The sequence below is a fragment of the Rhinatrema bivittatum genome, chromosome 2 (genome assembly GCF_901001135.1).
Source record: "Rhinatrema bivittatum chromosome 2, aRhiBiv1.1, whole genome shotgun sequence".
Taxonomy (NCBI): Eukaryota; Metazoa; Chordata; class Amphibia; order Gymnophiona; family Rhinatrematidae; genus Rhinatrema; species Rhinatrema bivittatum.
The window spans coordinates 32,902,480-32,928,391 of NC_042616.1; the positions used below are offsets into that span (position 1 = coordinate 32,902,480).

The 25,912-nt window shown below is 43.0% G+C and overlaps 1 protein-coding gene across 4 annotated transcripts; it reads left to right on the plus strand.

Annotated features, from left to right (window-relative positions):
• Nucleotides 1-884: 884 nt before the first annotated feature.
• On the plus strand, nt 885-24,557 carry LOC115083774 (gastrula zinc finger protein XlCGF26.1-like). 4 transcript variants are annotated; one of them, XM_029587790.1, is made up of 4 exons: nt 885-1,038; nt 7,367-7,493; nt 10,484-10,597; nt 20,793-24,557. In XM_029587790.1, exons 1-4 carry the CDS (start codon nt 1,015-1,017, stop codon nt 21,947-21,949), a joined length of 1,422 nt encoding a protein of 473 aa, XP_029443650.1. In that variant the 5' UTR covers nt 885-1,014; the 3' UTR covers nt 21,950-24,557. The 4 variants fall into 4 exon arrangements, with proteins under 4 accessions (XP_029443650.1, XP_029443651.1, XP_029443652.1 ...); XM_029587791.1 differs by having other exon boundaries at nt 20,796-24,557; XM_029587792.1 differs by lacking the exon at nt 10,484-10,597.
• The last annotated feature ends 1,355 nt before the right edge of the window (nt 24,558-25,912 follow it).

Sequence of the window (25,912 nt, forward strand, 5' to 3'; positions counted from 1 at the left end):
TGGGGAATAGAGAGATAGAGATTGAGAGTGATGGGAAGAGGAGAAGATTTACGAGAGTTGTGACTCTCGAAATATGTTGGAGAGGGTACCAGCCACATTTCCACCTCATCCTTCCCAATGTGAAATGGCTTTTCTGTTTTGAAAGGTTGCACAACCCTGCCCTATTATGAGATGCAAATTGGAAAACAGAACAAGCTGGACTGCTGCAGATCCTTACACAGAAGTACACGGCATCAGAACCCCTCACCCCAGTTGCACACGCAAAAAACAGGCAGACACTCCTCAAATATAGCATAAGCGATCACAGACTAGAAAAAGAAAGATGCAGACAAAAATTAAACTGGAAACCCCAAGAAGCCAGACGCTGTGTGCAGTGCAACACTGGAGAAATAGAAACGAAATGCATTTTCTTTTGTGCTATGGAAAATACAAAGAGATCAGAGACGCACATTTCCCAAAGCTGACAGAGAAAATCCAAGACTTCCCACGAAGGAACCAGCAAGGATAGAGAAGAAACAGCAGGTACAGTAGCAAAACATATGGTATCCTGCCACCAGACCAGAAATGAAACCTGACCAGGCCTAATATGGATCAGCACCAGAACCTGAGTTTTGTTTCTGATGCTGTACGTTCTGCAATTTTACTTCACTGTTATTTTGTAATTTTTCCTTTCTTCCTCTTATTCTAATCATTCTTTTAGCTACTTTGGCAATGCATGTAAAATTGTCACGCCAATAGTTATCAGAATCTGAATCTGAGTTGCTCGGCAGCCGTGACTGTAACCGGAGTCTTAGCAGCTTTTTTGCCATTCGGAAGATGTCGCCTGCATGAGATCCTGAGACCACAAAGGGCTTCCAGTCTCTTTCTCTGCCCAGATCCCTCCTTCCTGTCCCTTCTCCTCCCTCCTAACCCGGAACATTTCCTGCAGCCTCAGCCATCGAGAGAGAGAAGCAGAGCCTGAAGAAAGCGAGAGAAGGGGGAGAGCCTGCAGCTTCCTCCTCCCCAGGAGAGAGCATGGCCGAGGCAGAGCCTGCACAGGTAGGGATGGGTGGGGGGCAGCTTTCCCTCCAGGGCTGGGAGAGGGGGAGTTCACAAGGAATAAGACCAGGGGGAAAGACAGTCTAACCCCCCTCCCCTCCTCTCCGTCCACTTCTCAACAATTCATCCCTCTGCCCCTGCCAGCGATTCCTCTCTCATTCCCCCCGTCCTGCAGAAAAGCTCACACATTTCACCGCCGCTGCAGCCTCTCCCCAAGCAGCCTGGCCTGGGAAAGCGGCGCAGCCCAGCAGGAAAGGCCCCGGATAGCACTGCCCCCCATGCACGGGCAAGGCTGCTTCCACCTCTGGTCAAACACGGCAGCTGCATAGCCGGGGACCCATTGCAGGAGCTCACAGGGCTCGGCCAGCACCCACTCTATTGTTGTCCAGTGCCCTATGGCTCAGAAAGCATCTGCCCTCATCTGCTTTTTCCTACCGACCCTTTCTTTCCCTGGCAGGGTGCAGAGAACAGGCGGGGAAGGGGTGAGCGATTTCTTTTGCGTTACCAATGTAGATATTCCTTAATTATTATTATTATTATTTTATTTTTTTTTTGCAATCTGTTCCAAAAATCACAGATGACGCATTTGTCAGACACTGGCATGATTTCTGAAACGTATCTGTTTAATATTTAAAAATATGATATCCAGTGATGTGGTTTAATTATCAAGTTCTTGGGTGGAAGATAGTTCTAGGCCTGAAAGTTAATTGGGAGGGGGCCCAAGATAAGGGTTCACCTATGACAGTGGCTCCCGAACCTGTTCAGGGGGACCCGGAGCCAGTCACAGTCAGGATTTTTAGAATATCTGCAGTGAATATGCATGAGATAGATATGCATGCACTAGAATCACTGTGTGTGCAAATCTATCTCATGCACATCCATTACTTATATTCTGAAATCGTGACTGGTTGTGGGCTCCCAGAACGGGATTGGGAAGCACTGACCTTGGGGGTCTGATATCCTTGCACTGGCCCTGCCCCAAAGTGGAAGGCTTTTAACATGGCACTCATGCCAGTCCACCTAATGCCATGCTTGCCTGGACTCACACAGGCCAGAAGAAGGTAGAGCCATGCTGGCTTCGCCCAGAAGAAAGTAGAAATGCACTTGAATCGGCCCACACGAGTGGGAAGGAGGTGGTGGCATGTGACTGCTCCCCTGTCAGCCGGAGCAGGGGAAGAAAGCTGAAGCAGCAGGCCAGCAGTGTCATGGAGGAGAGGAGAGAGCTGGGGGTCAGGGAGGCAACAAGGGAGGAGGGTAGCAGTCAATAGAAGTCCAGTTGTTAGAGCAGAGGGCCGAGAACCGAGGTTGCCAGAGCTCAAAATCCTCCTCCTCCCACTGATGCTTCTTGTGAACTTGGGCAAGGCATTTCGAACCTTCATTGCCTCAGGTACAAACTTATCATTTACTAAGTTGCGTGAATGTGCAGTAAACTGTGTTTCTCGGAGGTCAAGCAGAATGTGGGTGGCAACATCATCAGATGGAGCCCAGCATGGAAGTGTTACCGCGAAGCTTGCACAAGCTTTGGACATGCCTGACTGACCATGTGCAACCCAACCTATATCACAGCCTTCCTCATGGAGGCCCTTCGGTCTTATCTTTCCACTGAACCTACAGGCCCGGGAACTGCGACCGTCTCTAAGGGTCTGGATGTCAGCCACTCGTCTACCTCTGGTGTCCCAGGAAGATGTGGCCTCTCCTCCTGCTTTCCAGACCATGTTGGCATCAGCAGTTTTCAAGGAGGAACTGGACAGACAGATCCAGAAGGCTCCGGAACGTATGATGCGGAGCATCTGTGCACTGCCATCGACGGCATCAGTGTCTCTGCAGACTGAATCCCCTTTCAAAAAGGCCAAGTGGCTGAGAACATAACGCTTGGTGACCCCAGGGAGGGATTATTATACCCTTGGCATGCTTGGGAGAAACATTTACAAGTGGGCCATCCTTAACATCTGCCTAGCCTCCTCCCGGCTCTTTATGTGACAGGATGTGTGAGACATCCTGATGGCGGCATTTGGGTGAGTGCGGCAGCTTGCAGGGCCAAACGTGGCTCAGATGAAAGACCACTTAACACCTTCTCCATTATCACACAAGATCCACTCTCCTCATCTAGGAGGTACTTGAGTGGAATGCCGAAGAGGTATTTCTAACCACAGAGGAGATACTCTCCTCTGCATCCCTCTTCCTCACCAGCAACTGGGACCTTACTCTCATCCCGGACAGCAGAGGGCCCAAAAACCACAGCCAGCATCCCAGACAATACCTGAGATGGATTTTTGACTGGATCAGGGAGAGCGTAGCTAGGGATCCAGTATCCGTGACAGAGAATCTTCCTGTTGGGGGGAGGCTGAGGTTCTATGGCTCAGAGTAATCTCAGACAATTGGGTTCTCAGTAGGGTTGTGCATTTGTTAGGTCATTCGTTTCATTCATTTCGGCCATGTGCGCATATCTTGCGATCCGAAGTACGTGCATAAAACTGATGGTACACGCACATTTAGGTAGGTGCCCACATACACGCATACCACCAGTTTGTGTGCGTAGATTTTGATCGCGAGATATGCACCCAGCCGAAAAGAATGAAACGAATGACCCAATGAATGCACATCCCTAGTTCTCAGCATAATCAAAGCAAACAATTGTATGTGACATGTTAGTCCACATGGATACATGGAATTAAGTGTCAAAAGCAAGTTGTAGGTGATGTCTTTTTATAGGACTACCTTAATACATCTGTGATGAGCTTTTCAGCATTCTCCTTTCTTCATCAGGCTAGTGAAGAAATAGCACAGTCACGTTGGGATTAAATAGTATAGAGTCAGCTAGGTCTTCCACTGCCTGCATGTGTCATTACAGCTCAATCAAGGAAAGGGGGAGGGGGAGAATGCTAGAGATGATGAGAATAAAATTCTGCAATTGAAAAGGCCTAAATTATATGTGATAAAGGGTGACAAAGCCAATGTCCTTATTAAGTCCTTTTCTGTTTGTTTCAAAGTGTTTAATCATTCCAGTTTCAAACATTTTCCCTTCTTGTGTACTTCTAAAGTTCCCTTTAAGTACCCTGATTATGAGGTCGTTAAGGGAATGATCTTTTGAGAACAGGTCATCTACTGGCCCTTGTCCTGTTTTTTTCTATGTGATATTCTGAGTCATGTCTATGAAGATTGATTCTTGTTCATAATCTTTTGTCTTGTCTCACCAGTTTAGCATCCTTCTTCACAGGTTTTGCATTGGATCATGTACACAGTATTCACAGAGCAAATATATCTTATGCATATTCATTATATGGATATTCTAAAAATAAGGCCTGTTTGTGGCTCTTGAGGACTGGAGTTGGCCACCTCTGAGATAGAGGCACCTCTCCTGCCACTACAGGGCTCCTTCTTTAGGGCTCAACCAGGCCAAGAGCCTGGGAGCTGCCTGCAAGAGGCAATGAACCTGGGCCACCAGGGAACCTGAGATCAGCCTTGATGCCTGCTCCACCAGGGAAAATTAGCCCTGGGACTGGGAGAAAACAGTGCTCGACAAGGAGAATCAGTCCAAGAAAAGTATTGCCCAACGAGCAGAAGCATCTGCTCAACCAGGTTGAGGCACGAAGTCAAGATCTGAGAGCCGCATTTCTAATTCTAGAGGCCTCTCATGTACCATGCGGTCCTGGGGCCCCAGGATAACTAAAAAAGATGATCACAGATGCTTGTGCAATGTGACTGGGTCTTTTTTGTCCTACATGTGATGGGGGACATAGGGTCTCATTTTAGGAAGGCTAAGATCTCAGGTCTTGGTCCTCTTAATTCCTCTACTCCTCTTGAGCAAGGAGAGCAGGTAGCCATGAGGGTGGCAGAGGACTGTGCTGCAGAGGCAGCTGCTGGTTTACAATTGCCCCCATTTTCATGCTTGCTCAGGCCCACCCTCTGAAACGTCTGCTTCTGGGGGCCAAGGACCATTGGCCATTTCCCCTGAAGCTGACGGCATTAGGAAGATCCCTCTCGAAGTGGTTGGCCCTCCACATTGTTTCTTTTCCCCTGAATTTGTAATTATTATGCGCCAGATCTTCTGCACTATGTAGAGGCCCGGTGGGAGCAGCCTTCCTCCAACTTCTGGTCCCACGCCTATTGATCACCAGGAATCTGCTCCTAAGTGCCCAAGAGGGGCTTTCGGGGGTTTGGGCTGATCAGTTACTCCTAACTCCTCGGCATCCCTTAGGGGGCCTGACCCAAATTAGTCTAATTCAGATACTTTATTGGACTCTGGAAAAAGAGGAATGTTCTTCCAATGAAGAGGACTCCTCACAAGGGCTTACCCCTGGTGAGGAGTTTGATTTTTTTAGTATGCATTCGTGAAATAGAGGTTACTGCAACTGCCCAAAATCATGTAACATGCCCATATATCACTCTGTTGTAATTCAATATCTCCCAGTGAAGTACAGAATCCTCCACAAATCACTCACTTTAATGCACAAAGGCCATCTACAATCACTTGCATCTGGACCTCGAATTCCCCCTCAACCTCCACTTCACCAACAGACCGAGTAGAGAAATATATAAAGGAACCCTACAGACCCCACCTACAAAAGCCACACGTCTCACCTCAACTAAAGACCGATCCTTTTCAACAGCAGGCCCAACTATCTGGAACAACATCCCAGCTGACCTCAGAATGGAGCCCTGCCTACTAACATTTAAGAAAAAACTTAAGACCTGGCTTTTCCGCCAAGCCTTCTCAGATACCCATGACACACAATAGTCGACAGAACTTCCTTCATGAGCAATGGATCTCCATACTACCCCTAAGTCCAGAATAAGAGCCCCCTGACTCAGCTTTTGTTTATACTAATTATTTTCTTCTGTCTCAAGCCTTTCCTTCCTTCCAGCAGTCTATGCTTCCAAGTTTACTTTCCCTGTTAAATGTAACTTTGTTCTTCCTGTTCAATCTATTGTTTTTTGGTTACTGTTCATGGTTCAGTTCCCCAATTTGATGTAAACCGATCTGATATGGTCTCTACCATGAAGGTCGGTATAGAAAAGTGTTAAATAAAATAAATAAATAAAATATACTTGTGAGGCATGACAGACAATGACAAGAAGTCTTGTAAAGCTTAGCTGTGTCAGCTGACACCATTCAAGCCTCTCCGACTAAAATTTCAGGCAGTTCCTCCGCTGATCTTACAGCTAAGTTTTACAAGACTTCTTGTCATTGTCTGTCATGCCTCACAAGTATATATATTGAATTACAACAGAGTGATATATGGGCATGTTACATGATTTTGGGCAGTTGCAGTAACCTCTATTTCACGAATGCATACTAAAAAAATCAAACAAGACCTATGATTATATCAATGGTATACATTAAGCCTTTGCTAACTAGCATGGATAAGTGTGCCTTTTTATGAGGCCTTTTTGAAAGAAAATTCCTGTAATACACGGTGTATTTTGTGTTAACTTTTTTTGGGTGTTTAGCTTATTCTCAGCTGACATTTTATTGCTATCCATGATCACCCTTTTTCTTTAGCAGGCTCTCTGTTTTGAAACTCGCTACCTGAACAGTCAGATACTATCTCTGACGTTGACTAAAGTTTTTAAAAAGGCACAAAGACACAAACTCCTTTTTATTTAAACAGGTCTTTCGCACAGTATCACTAAGTTCCCTGAGATCTAAAACTTGATGAAGAGACAGACAGTATCCATATCACCATACATACTCTTTCTGATTGTGCACCCTGTAGCACCTATTTATACCCTGATTCTGTACCTAGTTTTTATACCCTACCTCAGTGATTTTGTTTTTTGAATGTTCTCCCTCAAAGTTCTATGTCAACATGTTTCAATGTATTCCGCCCCTGAGGCAACAGTTCAGTTCCTTGTAAACCGGTGCCATATGTATTGTATACATGAACATCGGTATAGAAAAATTAAAAATAAATAAATAAATACATTTAAAATCCAGCTTTAGTTTACATTGCATTGTTTTGTCTTCTGCCATTTTGTATGGTTTTACTATGTATTTGATCCTTATCAGTTATCATTTACTATGTTAATATGTTTGTTACTATTCTGGGAAAACATGGAATTTATCCACCCCTTCCTCCAGACAAAATTAAGACCCAAAAAGTATTAAGTGAAAATATTCGATGATGTCCATGGTCTCCCCAAATAGGGTACAGAAGATCCTTGTTACTATCTGCAAACTTTAGAGGAAACGTGTCAGGAGTTTGTGCTGACGTGCCTGATGCAGAAGTTTCCTACTCCAGTGCATTTTATTCTCCAGTTAATGACCTCATCTGATTTCTAATATTCTAAAATACACCTGCTGAGCGGGTCCCTCTTCCTGTTCCAGGTCTCTGTAACCTTTGAGGACGTCACTGTCTATTTCTGTGAGGACGAGTGGGAGATGTTAGAAGAATGGCAGAAGGAGCTTTACAAGAAGACCATGCAGGAGAATTATGAAACTCTGACATCCTTAGGTAAAGATGATTTTTTTTTTGTTCCATTTTGAGAAGTTGTACATTGCAGTGTTTTGAACACCTTCAGTCTGGGAGGAACTAGACATTTAACTGGAATGATCCCAGTCTCTTGTACATAAAAATCTAGTGGGTATTTAAGAGATTACCAGGAATATGTTTGAGAATTGTGCTTGCTTTCTGATTGCTAGCTAACATCTCTGCTAATTTTCTGTTCAATAGCTTGGCTGTTGCAGTAATCCTTTAGGTGTACTGCTTTGTTCTGTGGGGCTCTTACTTTAGGTCTGTAGTATCTCACTTCAAGTTCTAACCTGAAACACCCCTTGGCAGCTAAATAGATTTAACTCTTTATCTCTGCCTTGTGTGTATATAAATGCGACCTTCTCCCAGATATCTCATTAAAGTAAAGAAATACTTTTTTAGTCTCTCTCTTATTTAGAAGACATACAGAGCCAATTATTCAGAAAAAATATTAGCCAGATAAGTCATATTTATCTGGCTACGTGGCGCCACTGAATATCCAGCTACAGTCAGTAGATGCCACTTAGCTATATAAGTGATTTATTCAGCTAAGTATGTAGCCGAATAACTCAGGGACGGGGAATGGGCAGATCAGGGAGAAGTCAAGTTAGATGGACTAGTTATCTGGTTAACTCCAATATTCAGAGTTAGTTGGATAACCTACTCTGGTCGGGCACAGGGCTGTCTTAAAGTTAGCTGGATATTTATTTATTTATTTAAAGGCTTTTATATACCGGAGTTCATGCACTTGTGCATACCACTTCGGTTTACATTTTAAAATTTAAAAGATTTTACATTTTAAAATTTTACATTTTACATTTTACATTTTAAAATTTAAAAGATTTTAAAAGACGCAACCATTTTATGACATGCATGTGTCACCACGCGCGTGTTCTAAAAGCGATACCTGCGTGCACTTGCGCGCCCGTTTTTATATTGGTGTGAGTTTATGTGGGCAGGTTGCGACTTGCACGCACAAGAAGGGGTAATTTTCTAAAAAAATGCACGGTGATGCTTTAAACATTTGCCCATTAGCCAGCTAATCTAAGGTAGCTGGGTATATTCAGTGGTGCAGCTGCACAGTGACTCAATATGGACCCCACAGACATAGTCTTAGTGTATAGTCTGTTCATAGTCCATTACAGCTGATAGAGAATAAGCTACAAGTAGACTGACAGATAATGGGCTTATTACTTTCTTCGAGTAATATGAATGTTACTCCAGGGAGAATTCTGCACACAATGTTTAAAAATTCTTCATGCTTTGTATTTTGTTAATTTAAAATGTTGCAAATAATAAAAAATGGAGCATTCACTAAAGAATGAAATCTTATAATCACAAAAAATTCTTATAATCATGACAAAGCTTAAGTAATACTGCTAAGGACCGTCATAACACCCCACGCGTACATCATACATTTATGTATTTGCATTTTTAACGGGTCATGCTTAATCGTAGGTCCTAAATAATTCTCCCTTTTTAAATATTTTTTTTAATTTTTGCAGTTAAAATAAGATTATTACTTCCCTTCATCCAAGGCAGCACAGTAAATCACAAGTCACCCAACACAACGTTATGTTTCAATTGAGATTCTGCATCGGGGGTGAACATTACAGCGACGTCGACGTTTCTCTAGATGTAAAGAGCATCAACGTTAGTTAATACAAAATGACAGAATGTTTGTGCTTCAGCCAATTTTTTACACTTTTTACTCAACATGAACCGCCATGTCATAGTTCCGATGCCACGCGATGCTGCGGCATGCCAGCGTCTTAAAATAGAAGTGAGGATGTAATTATGTCAGTACTTTGCATACTTGACAACTGTCAACCAAATGATATCAATTAAGAACAGACCAATTAGAAAAATTGGTTCCACTCAATCTCGGCATTCATACCGACAGGAGACATTGATTGCATATAATTAATCTATCGTTGTTCATGTTTGATTCAAGTTTTCACCCGATTCCAAGCCTCCAATCACTTGCAAGTTAGACAAGAATAGACCAGGCTATATCAAAAAAAGTATACTTCTTTTCAACAAAATGTGCCACCATCAGTGCCTGTAATAAAAGACAGCTTTTATGTTCAAGCAGGCATACATGAAAGGATCTAAAGGTTTTCCCTATATATATTGAAGAGCCCAGGGACACTGTAGTAGATACACTACGTACGACAGTTTACAAGTAGATATGCGGGAAACTTCCACTCTTCTTCCACCCGCTGAAATAACATAACCTTTGGTGTTTTGCATATCACAGATAGCACATTGATTGCAACTTTCTTGCCTTTGTATTCTGGAATCAGAGTTTCCGAAAACTATGAGATCTAAGCCGGTCTCAGCAGCTGCACCTTGAACCACCATGGTTTCTGCCTGGGTCAATTAAATTGATTGGGTTTTTCTTTTCATTTCACAATAGAGGCCTCTCTCCCTCAGCATTGCCAAAATTAAAACCCCACCTCTGGGGTTTCCCCCTACCCCCACCTTTCCCAGACACATCTTGCCCCATTGAAGGCATTGGGTGTGGTGGGGGTTGGGCAGCAGGGGGTAGGAGAATCCAGCCCATATGTTTCCTTTTGCTTTTTTGCTTTTTTTCTTTTCTTTTTTCCTTTGTTGTATATTTAATTTTGAGCCAATGAAACAAACAGAAATAAACATGAAACGAAATGAAAAACGAATTTAAAAAAATAATAGAAAATGAAAAAAACTAGACAAAGCTTTTTTCCTTGCACATTCCTTCTTTCCTGTCCCCATTTAATTCCTCAGAATTTAATATTGTATCACACTACATCTCCTCTATGTATTGACATCAGTAATATTTCTGCCGCCACTCAGAATGAGCTTCATTCTGTGCAAACATTTGTTTAATTGTAAATTCACTTTCTATATGATTAGTTAATTAAAAAAAAACAAAAAAACACTTCCCTTAATTTAGGACAAACACAGTATAATTTATTTTTGGCTTGGAACAGGCTCTTCATGTGAGAAACCTTCTCTTATATCAAAGATTGAGCGCAAGGAAGATCCATGTGTCAGAGACAAGCAGGACCCAAGAGACAGGAGAAGACTGAAAAGCTCCTGGACAGGTGAGGGAGAGCTCAGGTACAGGAGAGGACCCCGGGGCAGCCTGAGGGCACCTCTCTATCTGTATGGGGGGAGGAAGAGCCTAGACATTCGGGAGAAATATAATTTATCCTCGTTGGGTAGGATAGCTCAGGAAAAATGAATATTCTACCTCATTTGTACTACCTTTTTCAAACACTTCCTATTTTGATCCCAGTTAGAGTCTTGAAACTATAGCAAAAAAAGATAAGAATATAAGAATATAAGAAAGTGCCATACTGGGTCAGACCAAGGGTCCATCAAGCCCAGCATCCTGTTTCCAACAGTGGCCAATCCAGGCCATAAGAACCTGGCAATTACCCCAAAACTAAGTCTATCCCAAGCAACTGATGCCAGTAATAGCAGTGGCTATTTTCTCAGTCAACTTGATAAATAGCAGGTAATGGACTTCTCCTGCAAGAACTTATCCAACCTTTATTAAACCCAGCTACACTAACCACATCCCCTGGCAACAAATTCCAGAGCTTTATTGTGCGTTGAGTGAAAAAGAACTTTCTCCGATTAGTTTTAAATGTGCTGTTTGCTAACTTCATGGAATGCCCCCTAGTCCTTCTATTCACATTTACCCGTTCTAGACCTTTCATAATTTTAAAGACCTCTATCATATCCCCCCTCAGCCATCTCTTCTCCAAGCTGAACAGTCCTAACCTCTTCAGCCTTTCCTCATAGGGGAGCTGTTCCATCCCCTTTATCATTTTGGTCGTCCTTCTCTATACCTTCTCCATCGCAATTATATCTTTTTTGAGATGCAGTGACCAGAATTGTACACAGTATTCAAGGTGCGGTCTCACCATGGAGCGATACAGAGGCATTATGACATTTTCCGTTTTATTCACCATTCCCTTTCTAATAATTCCCAACATTCTGTTTGCTTTTTTGACTGCCGCAGCACACTGAACCGACGATTTCAATGTGTTATCCACTATGACGCCTAGATCTCTTTCTTGGGTTGTAGCACCTAATATGGAACCCAACATTGTGTAATTATAGCATGGATTATTTTTCCCTATATGCATCACCTTGCACTTATCGACATTAAATTTCATCTGCCATTTCAATGCCCAATTTTCCAGTCTCACAAGGTCTTCCTGCAATTTATCACAATCTGCTTGTGATTTAACTACTCTGAACAATTTTGTATCATCTGCAAATTTGATTACCTCACTCATAGTATACCTTTCCAGATCATTTATAAATATATTGAAAAGCACAGGTCCCAGTACAGATCCCTGAGGCACTCCACTGCCCACTCCCCTCCACTGTGAAAATTGTCCATTTAATCCCTCTCTCTGTTTCCTGTCTTTTAACCAGTTTGTAATCTACGAAAGGACATCGTCACCTATTCCATGACTCTTTACTTATCCTAGAAGCCTCTCATGAGGAACTTTGTCAAATGCCTTCTGAAAATCCAAATACACTTCATCTGCTGATTCACCTTTATCTACATGTTTATTAATCCCTTGACTTGGGTAAAGCCATGCTGACTTTGTTCCATTAAACCATGTCTTTCTATATGTTCTGTGATTTTGATGTTTAGAACACTTTCCACTATTTTTCCTGACACTGAAGTCAGGCTAACTGGTCTGTAGTTTCCCGGATCACCCCATGGGCCCTTTTTAAATATTGGGGTTACATTAGCTATCCTCCAGTCTTCAGGTACAATGGATGATTTTAATGATAGGTTACAAATTTTTACTAATAGGTCTGAAATTTCATTTTTTAGTTCCTTCAGAACCCTGGGGTGTATACCATCCGGTCCAGGTGATTTACTACTCTTCAATTTGTCAATCAGGCTTACCACATCTTCTGTTGGATCCTTCATCTAATTTTTGAATGAGGATCTTTTGGCTAAAATAGCCTCTTTCACCTCACCTTTCGACCATGCCGGTAATCGTTTTGCCTTCCTTCCACCTTTCTTAATGTGTGGAATACATCTGGACTGTGCTTTTTTAATAATGTCCTTGCCTCTTGCACATCTTCAGTTTTATCTGGAAACATAGGCCACTTACGGTGTCGTGATTGATTTTTACCACCCAAAGTCAAGGAGAGAGGGCTTAATGCCCCTAATATTAAATGGCATTACCTTGCTTCTAAGCTTCGGGCTCTTATTGATTGGCATAAGGAAAAGGAGATTAAACAGTGGGTGCAAATCAAACATTGGTGTGGTTGCCTAAATGCTCATGGTACATTTTTTCATATTTGGCAGGAATGTCCATTTGTTTGCAATTATTGGGCCTTAATTCAGGGGGTTTATTACTGAGCGAGTGGGGCTGCTGAGACCCTCCAACTATCTGAACTGTTGGGCCTGACTTCCCTCTGATTAGATGCTATCACTCATTAACTGCACCTAGTGACTCCGGTAATATTTCTTTTTATTTGGAAAGGCTTATACACATGCAAACTGACAGCATAACAGTATGCCAGTCTGAAGATATCAGGAAATGCAGGCCAATATATCATTTTAGTTTGTCATTATTAAACAATAGCTCTTTATTTAGTATTTAGTTAATAACTGGACCTTTGCACCCATGGGTGGTCTTACCTACAACATGATGTATTTCCATATAAGATAAATCTCAGTGCTGTGTTTGTGGCATGGTTGTGGACCCCTGGTTGCTGTGTCGATGACTCCTCCCACGGGGAGGGGCCCCATGGGGGAACCACAGCAATAGGCTAGACTCTCTAGTAAGCAACACAAGGAAGAAGGAAGCTTTATTGTACAGCAATAGAGCGATGCCCGAGGAGTGGGCAGCTCTCCTCAGCCACAGAGTAGTCTCTGATGATAATGTTCAGTCCAGGCACTGGTGACACAAGTGCAGAATAGATCTCACCCGATGCTGGGAAGCGAAGGGGTCCGGTAGTGGTCCGCGAAGCAGGGTAGGCTGAGAACCCAGCCCAGAGGATGTAGACAGCGATGACAGATCTGGTAGTGGTCTGCAGGGCGGAGTACACCGAGAATCTGGTCAGAGGTGAGACAAGGTAGAGAGACTGAAGAATGAGGTATTCACAAGGCTGGTAATGCTGCCGAGGTATATGGCTTCCGCAGTAGTAAGGTAGCGAGGCAGGCCGAACGCTGGTGCCGTGGTCCTTGAAGGTCCTTGAGGAGCAGGTAACCCAGAGGTTTGGGTACTTGCCAGGTTCTTATGACCTGGATTGGCCACTGTTGGAAACAGGATGCTGGGCTTGATGGACCCTTGGTCTGACCCAGTATGGCATTTTCTTATGTTCTTATGTAGGTAGTCAGGAGTGGACAAGGCCCTCGAAGAGCGAGTACCTAGGCGTCCTTCTAGGCAGGGTAACCTGGAGAGAAATAGAAGAAAGCAAGACCCCCGAGGAGCGGGTGTCTTGAGTGTCTTTGCTGAGCGAGAAACCCCGGAGGGTAGGTAGGAGCGGAAGGGCCCCCGAGGAGCGGGTACCCAGAGCGTCCTGGAATCAGCGTAACCCCGGAGGCCTGTAGGAGTAGGTACTCTGAGCGAGCGTCTCAGAAGCGGTCAAAATTAGCTGGACCGGAATCCTTGCTAACTCGTAGTAGTGTTGGAGATTGGAGGCTAAGTACCCGGAGGTAGTGACGTCATGAGGTGGGGACGCCCCCCCAAGGTTCCCGCCAAGACGCATTCAAAAGGAAAGGCGACGAGCACGCGTGCCCTAGGAGGCCTTAGAGAACATGGTGAACGCAATTGCCCATGCCGGTCCGGGGACGCCGGAGAGGTCGGCAAAGTGAAGTGGAGGCAGCCATCTTTCCCAAAGGAAAGGAGAGAGAGAAAAAAGCGGTAAGATAGAGAGGGCGCAGCCATCTGCGACCGGGTGCAACAGTCAGATTCTCACCAATAAAAGCTCTATTAGTTATCTATATTTCTCGCGGTTTCTGTTATGCTTACAAGCAATTTCTAGCTTCACTAAACCTTCTACTGCTAGCTGAGATGAGAATCTGGTTTAAACCAGTTACAGTCAGCGCAGAACACGAAAAGAGACGAAAAGGTTACTAGAGTTCACAGCATAAAGCTGGCCATATCTATGAGACCTGCGCATCTTTTAATTAGATATAATGGGGAAGCACGACACAGGCCAAACTGGCCCTACTAATTTTCTACAGAGTTAACATCCTACCCCACCACAACCCAACCAACACTCTCTCATCCTCACTATCCCAAAGTAAGTAGTACACCTAACCTTACTTCTTCCTCCCTAACACCATCCCATATCTAAATAATAAAAGGGCAATCCAAATACTTTCCCACCTACACCCTCTGGTTCTGTACATGAAAAGGACCTTGTCTACTGATCACTTTCCTCACAAGGAACTGCCAACAAATAATTGACCCCACAAATGTTACTCTTAAACACTAGATCTATCAAACTATTTCTTATCTGAGGAAATTGAAAACACCCCATTTTAACAGAGACATGGACATCCCCCCTGTTTCTACAAATCTTTCCACCTGATTTCACCTCTGTCCAAGCCAGTCATATGAACAAGCGAGGATGAGAGGTAACCATAATCCTCAAGCAATCACTGGGCCTGACACTTACCCCCGCCCATTGAGATCAAGGAAACAGTTCTTATTCAAACCAATGCCCACCCCCAAATGGGAAATCCTCCTGGTCTATCACCCACCATTCAGCACAGACATAGCCGTCCAGGATCCCCTGTCAATAACCTTTTAAATAATCCTGGAACACCCAAGAACATTGATCTACACAGATGAACCAGACTGGACCCTACCTGATTTCTTGACTTCTATTGAAGCCTTAAACCAATCCCAACTAGTAAACAACCAACCATGTTGCAGGCCTTATACTTGACCTGGTACTTACTTACACCATATCAGCTACTAAAAATACATCAGTTGAGGACCTCCAAACATTCCAGCTTTCATGGTCATTCCATTTCTTGATACAGTTCAACCTATAACCTCATCAACCTGCAAAGTCAAAAGTGAAAAAGCTATGAGTCAGACCAACTGTGCAAATAACACAGGAGGCCTTTTTAAAAACTCTCCAGAAGCTAAATTACGAAAATCCTCCCACCTCACTCAATCATCTGGTTGACACTTGAAATAAGGACCTTAAAACCAATCATAGATGAGATTGTCCCAGCATAGATCGGCCTTACAAAAACCCCAAACTCACCCCTCAGTTCACACTGGAACTTGGAGGAAAACTTGTATATGGGCACACAAAATTCTACTCCTGTATTTTATTACTTGCATATATATGATATTTGCAGGTTATAAAATATGCACAAATGTACCCTGCAACATGCATGCGTGTGTAAAAACAAAAAAAAATGTGTGACTACATATTGCACTTATCCGGATAAGTTCTGACCTATCCAGTAAATAGCAACAAAGCAGCTATTTAGCCAGATAAATCATAAAACATTACTTATTCGGCTAAGTCAGAATGCCAGATAAGTAGCACTATTTGAATATGAAGCATTTTAAGACTTATCCTGCTTAGCTAGATAAGTCCTAACTTGTCCGGATAAGTGCCGCTTTTAAGACTTAGGGGGGTCATTTTCCAAAGCGATCGCACGCGAAAAGTCCCTTTTCGCGTGAGATCACTAAATCAGGGAGGAGTTGGGGCAGACTCTGCGACGACTTCGCTGATGGCAAAAAGGTAAGGCCCTTTTGGATCTTTAGCCTCAACTCTCTCCATTTCATCCTAACTCCCCACCCAGTCAGTATGTGAGCAGGTGAGTAATCTGCCAAATCTACACACGTAAATTGCTTATAAAATAACAACTTGCGTACATTTCTCCCCCACCCTGGAATGCCCCTGGCCCACCCCTTTATTCCATGTGCAAATTTATTTGTGTACCCTTACTTACACATGTATTTTAAGATTTGTAAAATATCATATGTGCGGGTATGTGCTATATGTACATGCATATAGGATGATTTTTATGGCCATGACTTTTGAAATTTCTCCTTTCAGTAAGCTAGAAGAAGGCATAAGTGGAAATGGTGAAAGTCAACCCTACAGGCTAACAGTGACAATTGCAGGCATCACCAAACAATCTGTCACAAAGCCTTGAGCAATGTAAAGAAAGTGTTCTACATCTAAATACTCAACCAAGCAACAAACTCAACCAAAGAACTCTTCAGAATAGTTAATAAGCTCCTAGGATCCATCTCCACATTATCATCTGAAACATACCTTAACAACTAAGCAGAATATTTCACAAATAAGATTGCACGCATCAGATCAGAACTGAATGCAGTCTCAAATTTCAGCATGCTACCAGCAACTCACCCCACCTCCCTATACACACCCTCTCCTCCTCCCACCCATAGCTGGAGGATAGCATCCAAACCCTTCTCACTGACCTCCAGGGAATAACATGCACTGAGGACCCCTTGTCCATCCTGGTTCATCAAAACTGTGAAACCAGGTCTACACAATTGCCTTGAACCAATAATCCACACCTTTCTTCCTAAAGGGTCACCTACCTGACAGAATAAAAAGAGCTACACGCAGGCCAACCTTAAAGAAACCAGACTTAGACCCTCATGACCCAAGAAACTACCGTTTAGACTCCAACCTCCAATTTCTGAGCAAAATCATTGAAAGGCTGTCCTATTACAGCTAACTGAATTCTTGCCCACCTCAAAAGCTCTTGATTCCTACCAATCTGGTTTCAGACCGCACAACAGAACAGAAACTGTATTTGGAGCTTTGTGAAGCATTTGATACTGTGGATCATGAAGTCCTAATTGCCCGTATGTAGGACTTGGATCTAACAGAGTCAACGATTATCTACTCTAAATCCTACCTTCAGAATCTCTTCCAAACTGTCTTTCTGAGACCGACACTATCTCATGCCCATTTCCTCCCGTGGATCCCCCAAGGATCCATGCTCTCTCCCACAATCTTTGAAATCTGCATAGCCCTAGATCTCTGCCCATTCATACACAGATGACATTCAGCCTGTGATCCCACTTGGTCCAGATCCAGACAAGGCAGACAAAAAGTTTCTTTACAGAAAGGGTGGCGAATGCATAAAACAATCTCCCAGTGGAAAGAAGGATGGTATCGGAAATCAAGAAAGCATGGGTCAAGCACAAGGGATCTCTGAAGGCGAGGTAGGGATTGTAGCGATGGGCAGTCTAGATAGGCCATGCGGCCTTTTTCTGCCATTATGTTTCTGTGTTTCTGACTTAGTGTTTCCCTCTCCTGGATCCCAGCATACTTATACATCAGTTCTTCCAGGTCATAATCTCTTATTTGCTTTTCTTCCTGACTGTTTCTTTACCTCATCCTCCTGTGTTGCTCCCTTGTCATTCAGTTACCTCTAATTGCTCGGGCTGTTCTGTCATCTCTCTTCTGAGACTCCTCTCCAGGTCTCCTCTTTCTCTCTCCGTTTCCCTTCCTGCCTCTTCGCTCCACTGTTTTAAGATAATGTCACTCATGTACTGCTTTATTTTGATTTGTCCAGTAAGCATTTTAAATTTGCATAAATTACTTTTTCAGTTTTTCCTTTGGCAGTTTTTCTCTTTCTTCTAGTTTTGGCAGATTATCTTTGCAAACTCTCTAGATTTATATACAGACAGGGTTTGTGGCATAAAGATAGCAGTACATTATCTCCTTCTTATGTTCAGGTGTCCACGTGACTGAATTTAGACCTATGGGAAACCAAGCGGTGTTTCCCAGGCTTGAGGCACAAAACCACATGGATTCCAGCCTTTTCTAAGGCAGATAAAACTTTATTCAAGTTACAGCAGTCAACACAATAAAATGACTGCCTGCCTTTTCATGTATTTAGTTTATTTTAAAAACTATATATACCGCTGTTCCAAACACGGAAGGAGATCAAAGCGGTTTACAACTAAACATACATAATGAGGGAACATAAAATAAACAGCTATCACAATATCGTCAAATCATAAACACATTAAAAATCCAAATAAAACAAAATCTTAAAAATATAAAAAAGTAAGACAGGAAACAAAAAAGGCAAATTTACACTCTGGAATCTATAATTATATCTTCAGAGTCTAACCGTATTCGTCCTTGAATAGCCAGGTTTTGAGACCTTTTCTGAACAATGTTAAATCAGTCGTTGATCTCAGGCAGTCAGGCAGTGTATTCGAAAGTATGGGTCCCACAATAGAAAAAGCTTTCTCCCTTACTTCACCAATATGTGCTATTCTGATAGATGGAATTTCGAGCAAACCTTTATTTTGAGATCTTAGCGAGTTGGAATATAAATATGTAATTTAGAACCAACCCATGGAGTATCGGAATTATTTACAAGTTTATGTATTATTGTTAATATCTTGTATTTGATTCTGGCTCTAATGGGGAGCTAATGTAGATTAATAAGAATGAGTATAATATGATCAAATGTTTTTATTCCAGTAATTATCCTGGCTGCAGAGTTTTGTAAAAGTTGTGTGGGGCGTAATGTTGATGTAGTAGATCCTAGTAATAGTGAATTACAATAATCAGTTCCAGAAAAAATCAAGGTCTGTAACACCATCCTGAAATCACTTTTACAAAGTATGGGTTTTCGATGTTTTAACATTTGTAACTGTGCATATCCATTACGGATTATGTATTGAACTTGATTTCTTATGGTAAGAGTACTATCCAGTTGTACTGTATTTTGAATGGGTATGGAATGTCCTTTGAAATCTAGAGTTACCCGAGGAAAATCTTTTTTTTTATCTCGACAGTAAGATAATTTCTGTTTTTTGAGCATTAAGAGCTAAACGGTTTTGAGACATCTATTGGTTTATAGCATCTAAATATATTTTTAAGGATTACAAAGATTTTGTTAGGGTCTCTTGGGCTTTGGGTCAACATAGATTGACAGGAGATGCCTTTCCTGGAGACTTAGGGTAGATGTGAATCGGTTATTTACTCTTTCGGATATTAGAAAGACTAGGGGGCACTCCATGAAGTTAGCATGGGGCACATTTAAAACTAATCGGAGAAAGTTCTTTTTTACTCAACGCACAATTAAACTCTGGAATTTGTTGCCAGAGGAATGTGGTTAGTGCAGTTAGTGTAGCTGTGTTTAAAAAAGGATTGGATAAGTTCTTGGAGGAGAAGTCCATTACCTGCTATTAAGTTCACTTAGAGAATAGCCACTGCCATTAGCAATGGTTACATGGAATAGACTTAGTTTTGGGGTACTTAGCAGGTTCTTGTGGCCTGGATTGGCCACTGTTGGAAACAGGATGCTGGGCTTGATGGACCCTTGGTCTGACCCAGTATGGCATGTTCTTATGTTCTTCTGTTCTTATGCTCGCCAGCTGGTCCTGCCCCAGAGCTTTCTCCCTCTCAGGAATTTAAGGTGGACCAGGCCTCTAACCTGGTCCTGCACATACAACATGGGGGAAAACGGGGTCTGCATTACAAGACTTCTTATTTTTTTTCATCTGCTGCTATGGTGGATCCATGATAAAGGCTCCCCAGGGTCTAGAACTGCACCAGGGATGTCGTCTTAACTTTAAGATTCTGCACTATCACTACCACCATCATTAACCCTAGTGCTGAGGCCGAGGATGGGTACTTTTTATACCAGGTGATGTGCAGTCAGTATGGATTTGTTTGTTTGTTTGTTTGTTTGTTTTTGCTTCTTCTCACACTTCTCTAGTAGTATGAGAAGTATGTGGAGATTTGGTCTAGATGTTATACAATGAGGTCACCACATGAAAGTACAAGACTAGGTGAGGATTACTCCATTCAAATGCTGACTCATTACAGGCTACAGAGAAAGGAATGCAGAGAAAGAGTTAACAGATCCTCCATGAGCAAACACCTCCTATTTGCTCTGCCTCAGAGGCTTTGCTTATTTCTCATTGGCTATTTTATTACCTTGTGATGCTCAGATATGCCAGTCCTCCAGCAGTAATGTACATAATGCATCATCTCATAAAGATGGAAGTCATCAAATGTCAGTTTGATATCTTTTATGACTGAGATGAAAAACTTTTATCTATCTCTTTTAATATCACCACGAATACATTGGAGTTAATGGTGGATCTGTCCGAAACTCCATTTCCTTCTGAAAACGTTTTGTTGGAATAAAACGTATGCCCGTAGGTCTCCATTGCACATTCAACTCTGAGGGTCTGAATATGGAGCCTGAGAACTTTTTCCTGTGCCCCCAACATATGAAATAATGTCTGCATTTTCTCTCTTACCCAGCAGGTTATGGGATCAATCATGAAAATAAGAAGCAGCAGATGGAATGTGCTGAGAACCGGGAAACCCACAAGATGCTCCCAGAGAAAGACAAAGAAAGGTTTATCCAGCAATCAGACGTGGAAACAGACTGGAGGAGAGAGTCTGATTCAAGCAAGGAAAGGGGAATCACTACAGAGTCCAGAGGAGACACAGACAGTATTTCTGGAAATATAACAATCACCACTAGACCACAGACCAGAACAAAGCAAAATATATCCACTTACAGAAAGAGGGAAGAAAATTTTACAAGAAAAGACAAACTTATGTTTCACCAGCTAAGACAGACTCAGGAGAAATCCATTCAATGTACCGAATGTGGTAAAAACTTCAGTTCAATGTCATATCTAAGAATGCACCAGAGGATGCACAGAGGCAAGAAAGCATGCAGTGAAAGCTTCAGTCAAAGAATGCCAGGAATGCAACCTCAGAGGATCCACAAGGGACAGAAACAATTTATTTGTCCTGATTGTGGTAAAAGCTTTCATCGGAAATCAGTTTTAAAAGAACATCAGATTATCCATATGGGAGACGCACTACTCCAAGAGAAACCATTTGCATGTTTAGAGTGTGGTAAAGGTTTTATTCTAAGATCAAGTCTAACAAAGCACAAAAGGATCCATATTGAATTGAAACCATACACATGTTCATACTGTAGTAAAAGCTTTAATGATAAATCAAATTTTAAGAAACACCAGATTATTCATACAGGAGAGAAACCATTTTCATGTCCAGAGTGTGGAAAAAGCTTTAATGACAAGTCAAATTTAAAACAACACCAGAGGATCCATACGGGTTATAAGCCATTTGCTTGCCTGGATTGTGGTAAAAGATTTAATCGTAAAACACATTTAAATACACACCAGAGGAACCACACAGGAGAGAAACCATTTACCTGTCCAGATTGTGGTAAAAGTTTTGGTGACCGGTCAAATCTAAGTAGACATCAGTTGACCCATATGGAAGAGTACTTATTTATATGTCCAGATTGTGGTAAAAGCTATAATGATAAGTCAAAGATAAAAAGTCATAAATTGACCCATATGGGAGAGAAACCATTTACCTGTCCAGATTGTGATCAAAGCTTTTGTGAGACATCAAAGCAAGAAGACATCAACTGAGCCCTAATGGAGAAAGAAAGAGAACTGCCAAGGTCTGAAACATATCTTGAAAGTGCTTAAACCACACAGAATAAGTTTAAGTAATTAATAAACTCACAATCTCTGTACTCTTACAATTTTGGAATTGTAGACAGGTTTGATAAAGATTTCAACCAGTTGGATGTAAGAAAAAGAAAACTCAGTCATGCTCACCAGCTATTCAATAAGAATCAGAGTGTAAATCATAAGAGCTAAAAAAGGTCTGGGTCTTGAAGATATAGATTACATACACAGAGCTACTTCTGCAGACATCCAGACATACATATCAACTGATCCAGATGCTCAGAAGGTACCAAAGCATTAAAGTAAAAGGTCACAAGTATCATAACTGGGCAAGTGTATCGAAGATTGGAAATAGAAGGCATGACTGAGATAGTTTCTCTTTGAATATTTGCTGAAACTGTTATGTATCTTGTCTCCGGACATCTTACTGGAGGCGTCTCAGTGAGCAATTGAATACGGACGGTTACACAATGAGCAGTTCAAGCATGAGATAATTTTCTGATACTACACAGCAATAAAGGCCAAAAAAACAAGCTGTTTAGGGGACCTTTCTAATTCGACTAGCGTAGCACAGATCTTAACTCCCTTCATCAGGTCAGGTCAGAAGGAGGTAAGAGTGATGGTATCTGAACCCACTTGATGAATCAGAATGGTGGAGTTGTTTCAGAATTATGATGAGCAGTTAAGTGGATGGATTTGATAGGGGTGGGAGGGAAATGGGGAAAGCTACATTTGTAAAACTCTTATTTACTTAGATGAAATAGAGGCGTGAGAAAAATCAAAAAGGGAAAATTGTACAATAAAGTTTGCAATTGTAGGAAGATTGGTTTACTTTCATTTTCATTTCATTCATTAAAATTTATTGATGGCTTAACACAAAATGGTCTAAGTGATTTACAATAAAATAACACATATAAAAACATAAATATAACATAATATACAAATAAAAGAAAAAATAAACAAAAATTATAAGCCACAAATATAAAAGGAAGTCAAAAATAGAAACTCTAGCGAAAGCCATCAAGGGAAGGCTTGCTTTAATAAAAAGGCATTTAAAAGAAGTCTGAATTTCTTAAGACAGCCTTCTAGCCGAAGCTCCATGTGTTACGGGAACCGGCCGCAGAGGCCATCGGCCGGCTCCCTTCACTTACCAGCGCATCCCCCAGCTGACCGGACCCGGAAGCCTCGCCACAGATGCACACTGCCGCATGCCCTCCTCTCTGGCTCTCCCACGCTACTGTCGCAACCCGACCAGGCCGTTGCCGGGACGCCGCGCACGATCCAGGCCGCGGTCAGGCCCCACGCTGGCCTCCCGGCTAACCCCCGGGCTCCCATGTGTTCTCGCTTCACGTGACCCCCTTTTCAGGGTCACCCGCAAGAGGGGTCCAGACTCTTTCCTAGGCCTCAGGCCTTGCCTTGGCTACTCCTGGCTCCTGTTTGTTCCTGGAAGCTTCTCTACCTGTTCCTGAATTCCTGTTTCACCTGACACTGTCTGCCAAGACTCTTGCCTGCCTGACCACGAGATACGCCGCCTGCCAAGACTCTTGCCTGCCTGACCACGAGATACGCCGCCTGCCAAGATCCTTGTCTGCCTGACCACGAGATACGCTGCCTGCCAAGACTCTTGCCTGCCTGACCACGAGATACGCCGCCTGCCAAGACTCTTGCCTGCCTGACCACGAGATACGCCGCCTGCCAAGACTCTTGCCTGCCTGACCTCGACCCGACCCCGGTTCCTGAGGGCTCAACCTGAGGGGAACGAGGGCAGGTATTGGTGGAGCCCCAGTGGGGTCTCAGGCGTCACCGGCCTCGCCTGCTAATGGTGGGCACCTGTGGGGCTCCTCCCCACTGGTGGGATCAGCTCCCTGTCAGTCCAAGGATCCAAGCTGCTAGCACCATGGGTAAGGAGTTCCATAGGGTAGGTGCAGCAACTGTAAAAGCCGATTCCCTTGTAATGGTGAGGCGGGCATGGCGTATAGACGGAGCATCGAGAAGTCCTCGTTGAGATGATCTAAGTTCTCGGCAAGGTTTGTAAATTTTTAGTAAAGCATTTGACCATGAGCAAGAATGAATACTTGCTCATTAATAGATTAAACTATTGTTTTATGGTGTCCGATCATTTTAATTTCAATTTTCTTACATTCCTATGTAAGTTTTCTTTTTGAACTCCGCTCCTATGGTTGTTAATAGAATGGCCTTGCCTGTTAAAATGTTTTCTTTTGCATCTTCTCCTCCTTGTTCTGCTCTATGGTGTGTTTATTTCATGTCCTTGGAGTTTCCCTCTGGATTTTATTTTCAGGCCTGTTGTTCCAGTATAAGATATTCCTCTTCACATGTTCTGCGTTGAATGATGTGCACCACTCTGAAAGAGGAGCAGGACTATGAGTCTTTTCTGATGAATGCTCCCTGTTTATGAGGCGCCGGAGGGTTCCTGGTTAGTGATGGTGGAACAAGGGAGTGGAGGAGTAGCCTAGTGGTTAGAGTAGAAGGCTGTGAAGCAGGGAAGCCAGCGTTCAAATCCTGCTGCTGCTCCTTGCGATCCTGAGCAAGTCACTTCACCCTCCATCGCCTCAGGTACACACTTAGGCACCTGATTTACTAAGGCTGTGCTCCCATTCTGTGTCTATGGGGGAAATGCTTAGTAAGTCAGCCCCTTAGATTGTAAGCCCGCTGGGGACAGGGAAATGCCTGAAGCACCTGCAGTGTTACTCGCCTTAAGCTACCAATGAGAAGGTGTGTGACCTAAATCCAAATGTAATAAAAAGGAGATGTCAGTAGATGTGTGCTGGGTAAACTCCCTGAACCCACCACCCAGAAGCAGAATTCAGCGCTGGAGGAAATGCTGATACAGCTATAGCGGAAAACGGAGAAAAAAAAAATCAAGGAACTGCAGACCCATAGCTACCCTCAGCCATAGGAATTAGGTGAGGGAGGGGGCTGATGAATGCTGGAGAAGGGCTGGCAGCAAGCGTAAGATTATACCTGATGATACCGGGCAGCTCACTGGGAGGCAGAAGAGAACATTCACTGAGAGGATGATTTTAAAACGAGCAGGCGTGCGCCCATACATGGGAGTATCGGCGCGCAAGCGAGGATATGCTAGAATTTGTAATCATGCCTGGACTTCCACGCCTGCATTTTAAAATGCACCAACCATGCATAAGTATGCTCCTAGTTTTAAGAGGCTGCTCGAGCACAGCTAGCGCGCATGTGTCTTCAATAGGACCATGTCAGCTTTTACGCGCGTACGTCGGTGAACTTTAAAACATGCTCGCGCGAGGCTCATTCCTAGTTTTCCAGTGAGTCCACCAGCTTGTCCAGTTGATAGCAAGGTCTTTCAGACCCCTCTGGTTCTTCATCTTGGACACTGCCCAGTTGTCCCAGTCCCTTCACCCTGACCTATAAGCCCTAAAACTCAAGATCTACGTACTTGCTCATCGGGAGCCGCAGTAAAGTTACATGCATATCTATCGTATGTTTATAAAGTTTGCATCTTTTTGGATTATTGAAGTTCTTTTTGGAATAACCTTAGGACACTGATACAGGAATACTTGCTGGTTTTGCTCACACAGACACATTCTGACTCTCTTTTGAGTTGAATGACTGGGGGATTTTTTTTTTTTTCACTTTCTGAATCCCCGCAGGCTTGCTGACACCTCTTATTTAAACTAGTGTCTTATGTTTAAGATTTTTCTGATTGTCTCTTTTCCTGTGACTACAAATATAAATGAAACATTCCCCTCTTATATCCCACAGGAGATAGCAGCGATCTCTGGGGTTTCCAAGCTAAGGGTGGGATGCACCGCATGCAGCTGTGGCCCTGAGACTGGGGAGATGCAGGCGGTGGGGCGTCTCAGGGGGACTCTGCAGGCCTGGGACTGGCTCTGGCCTGCAATCTGTGAGTGCTGGGAGAAGCGCTGC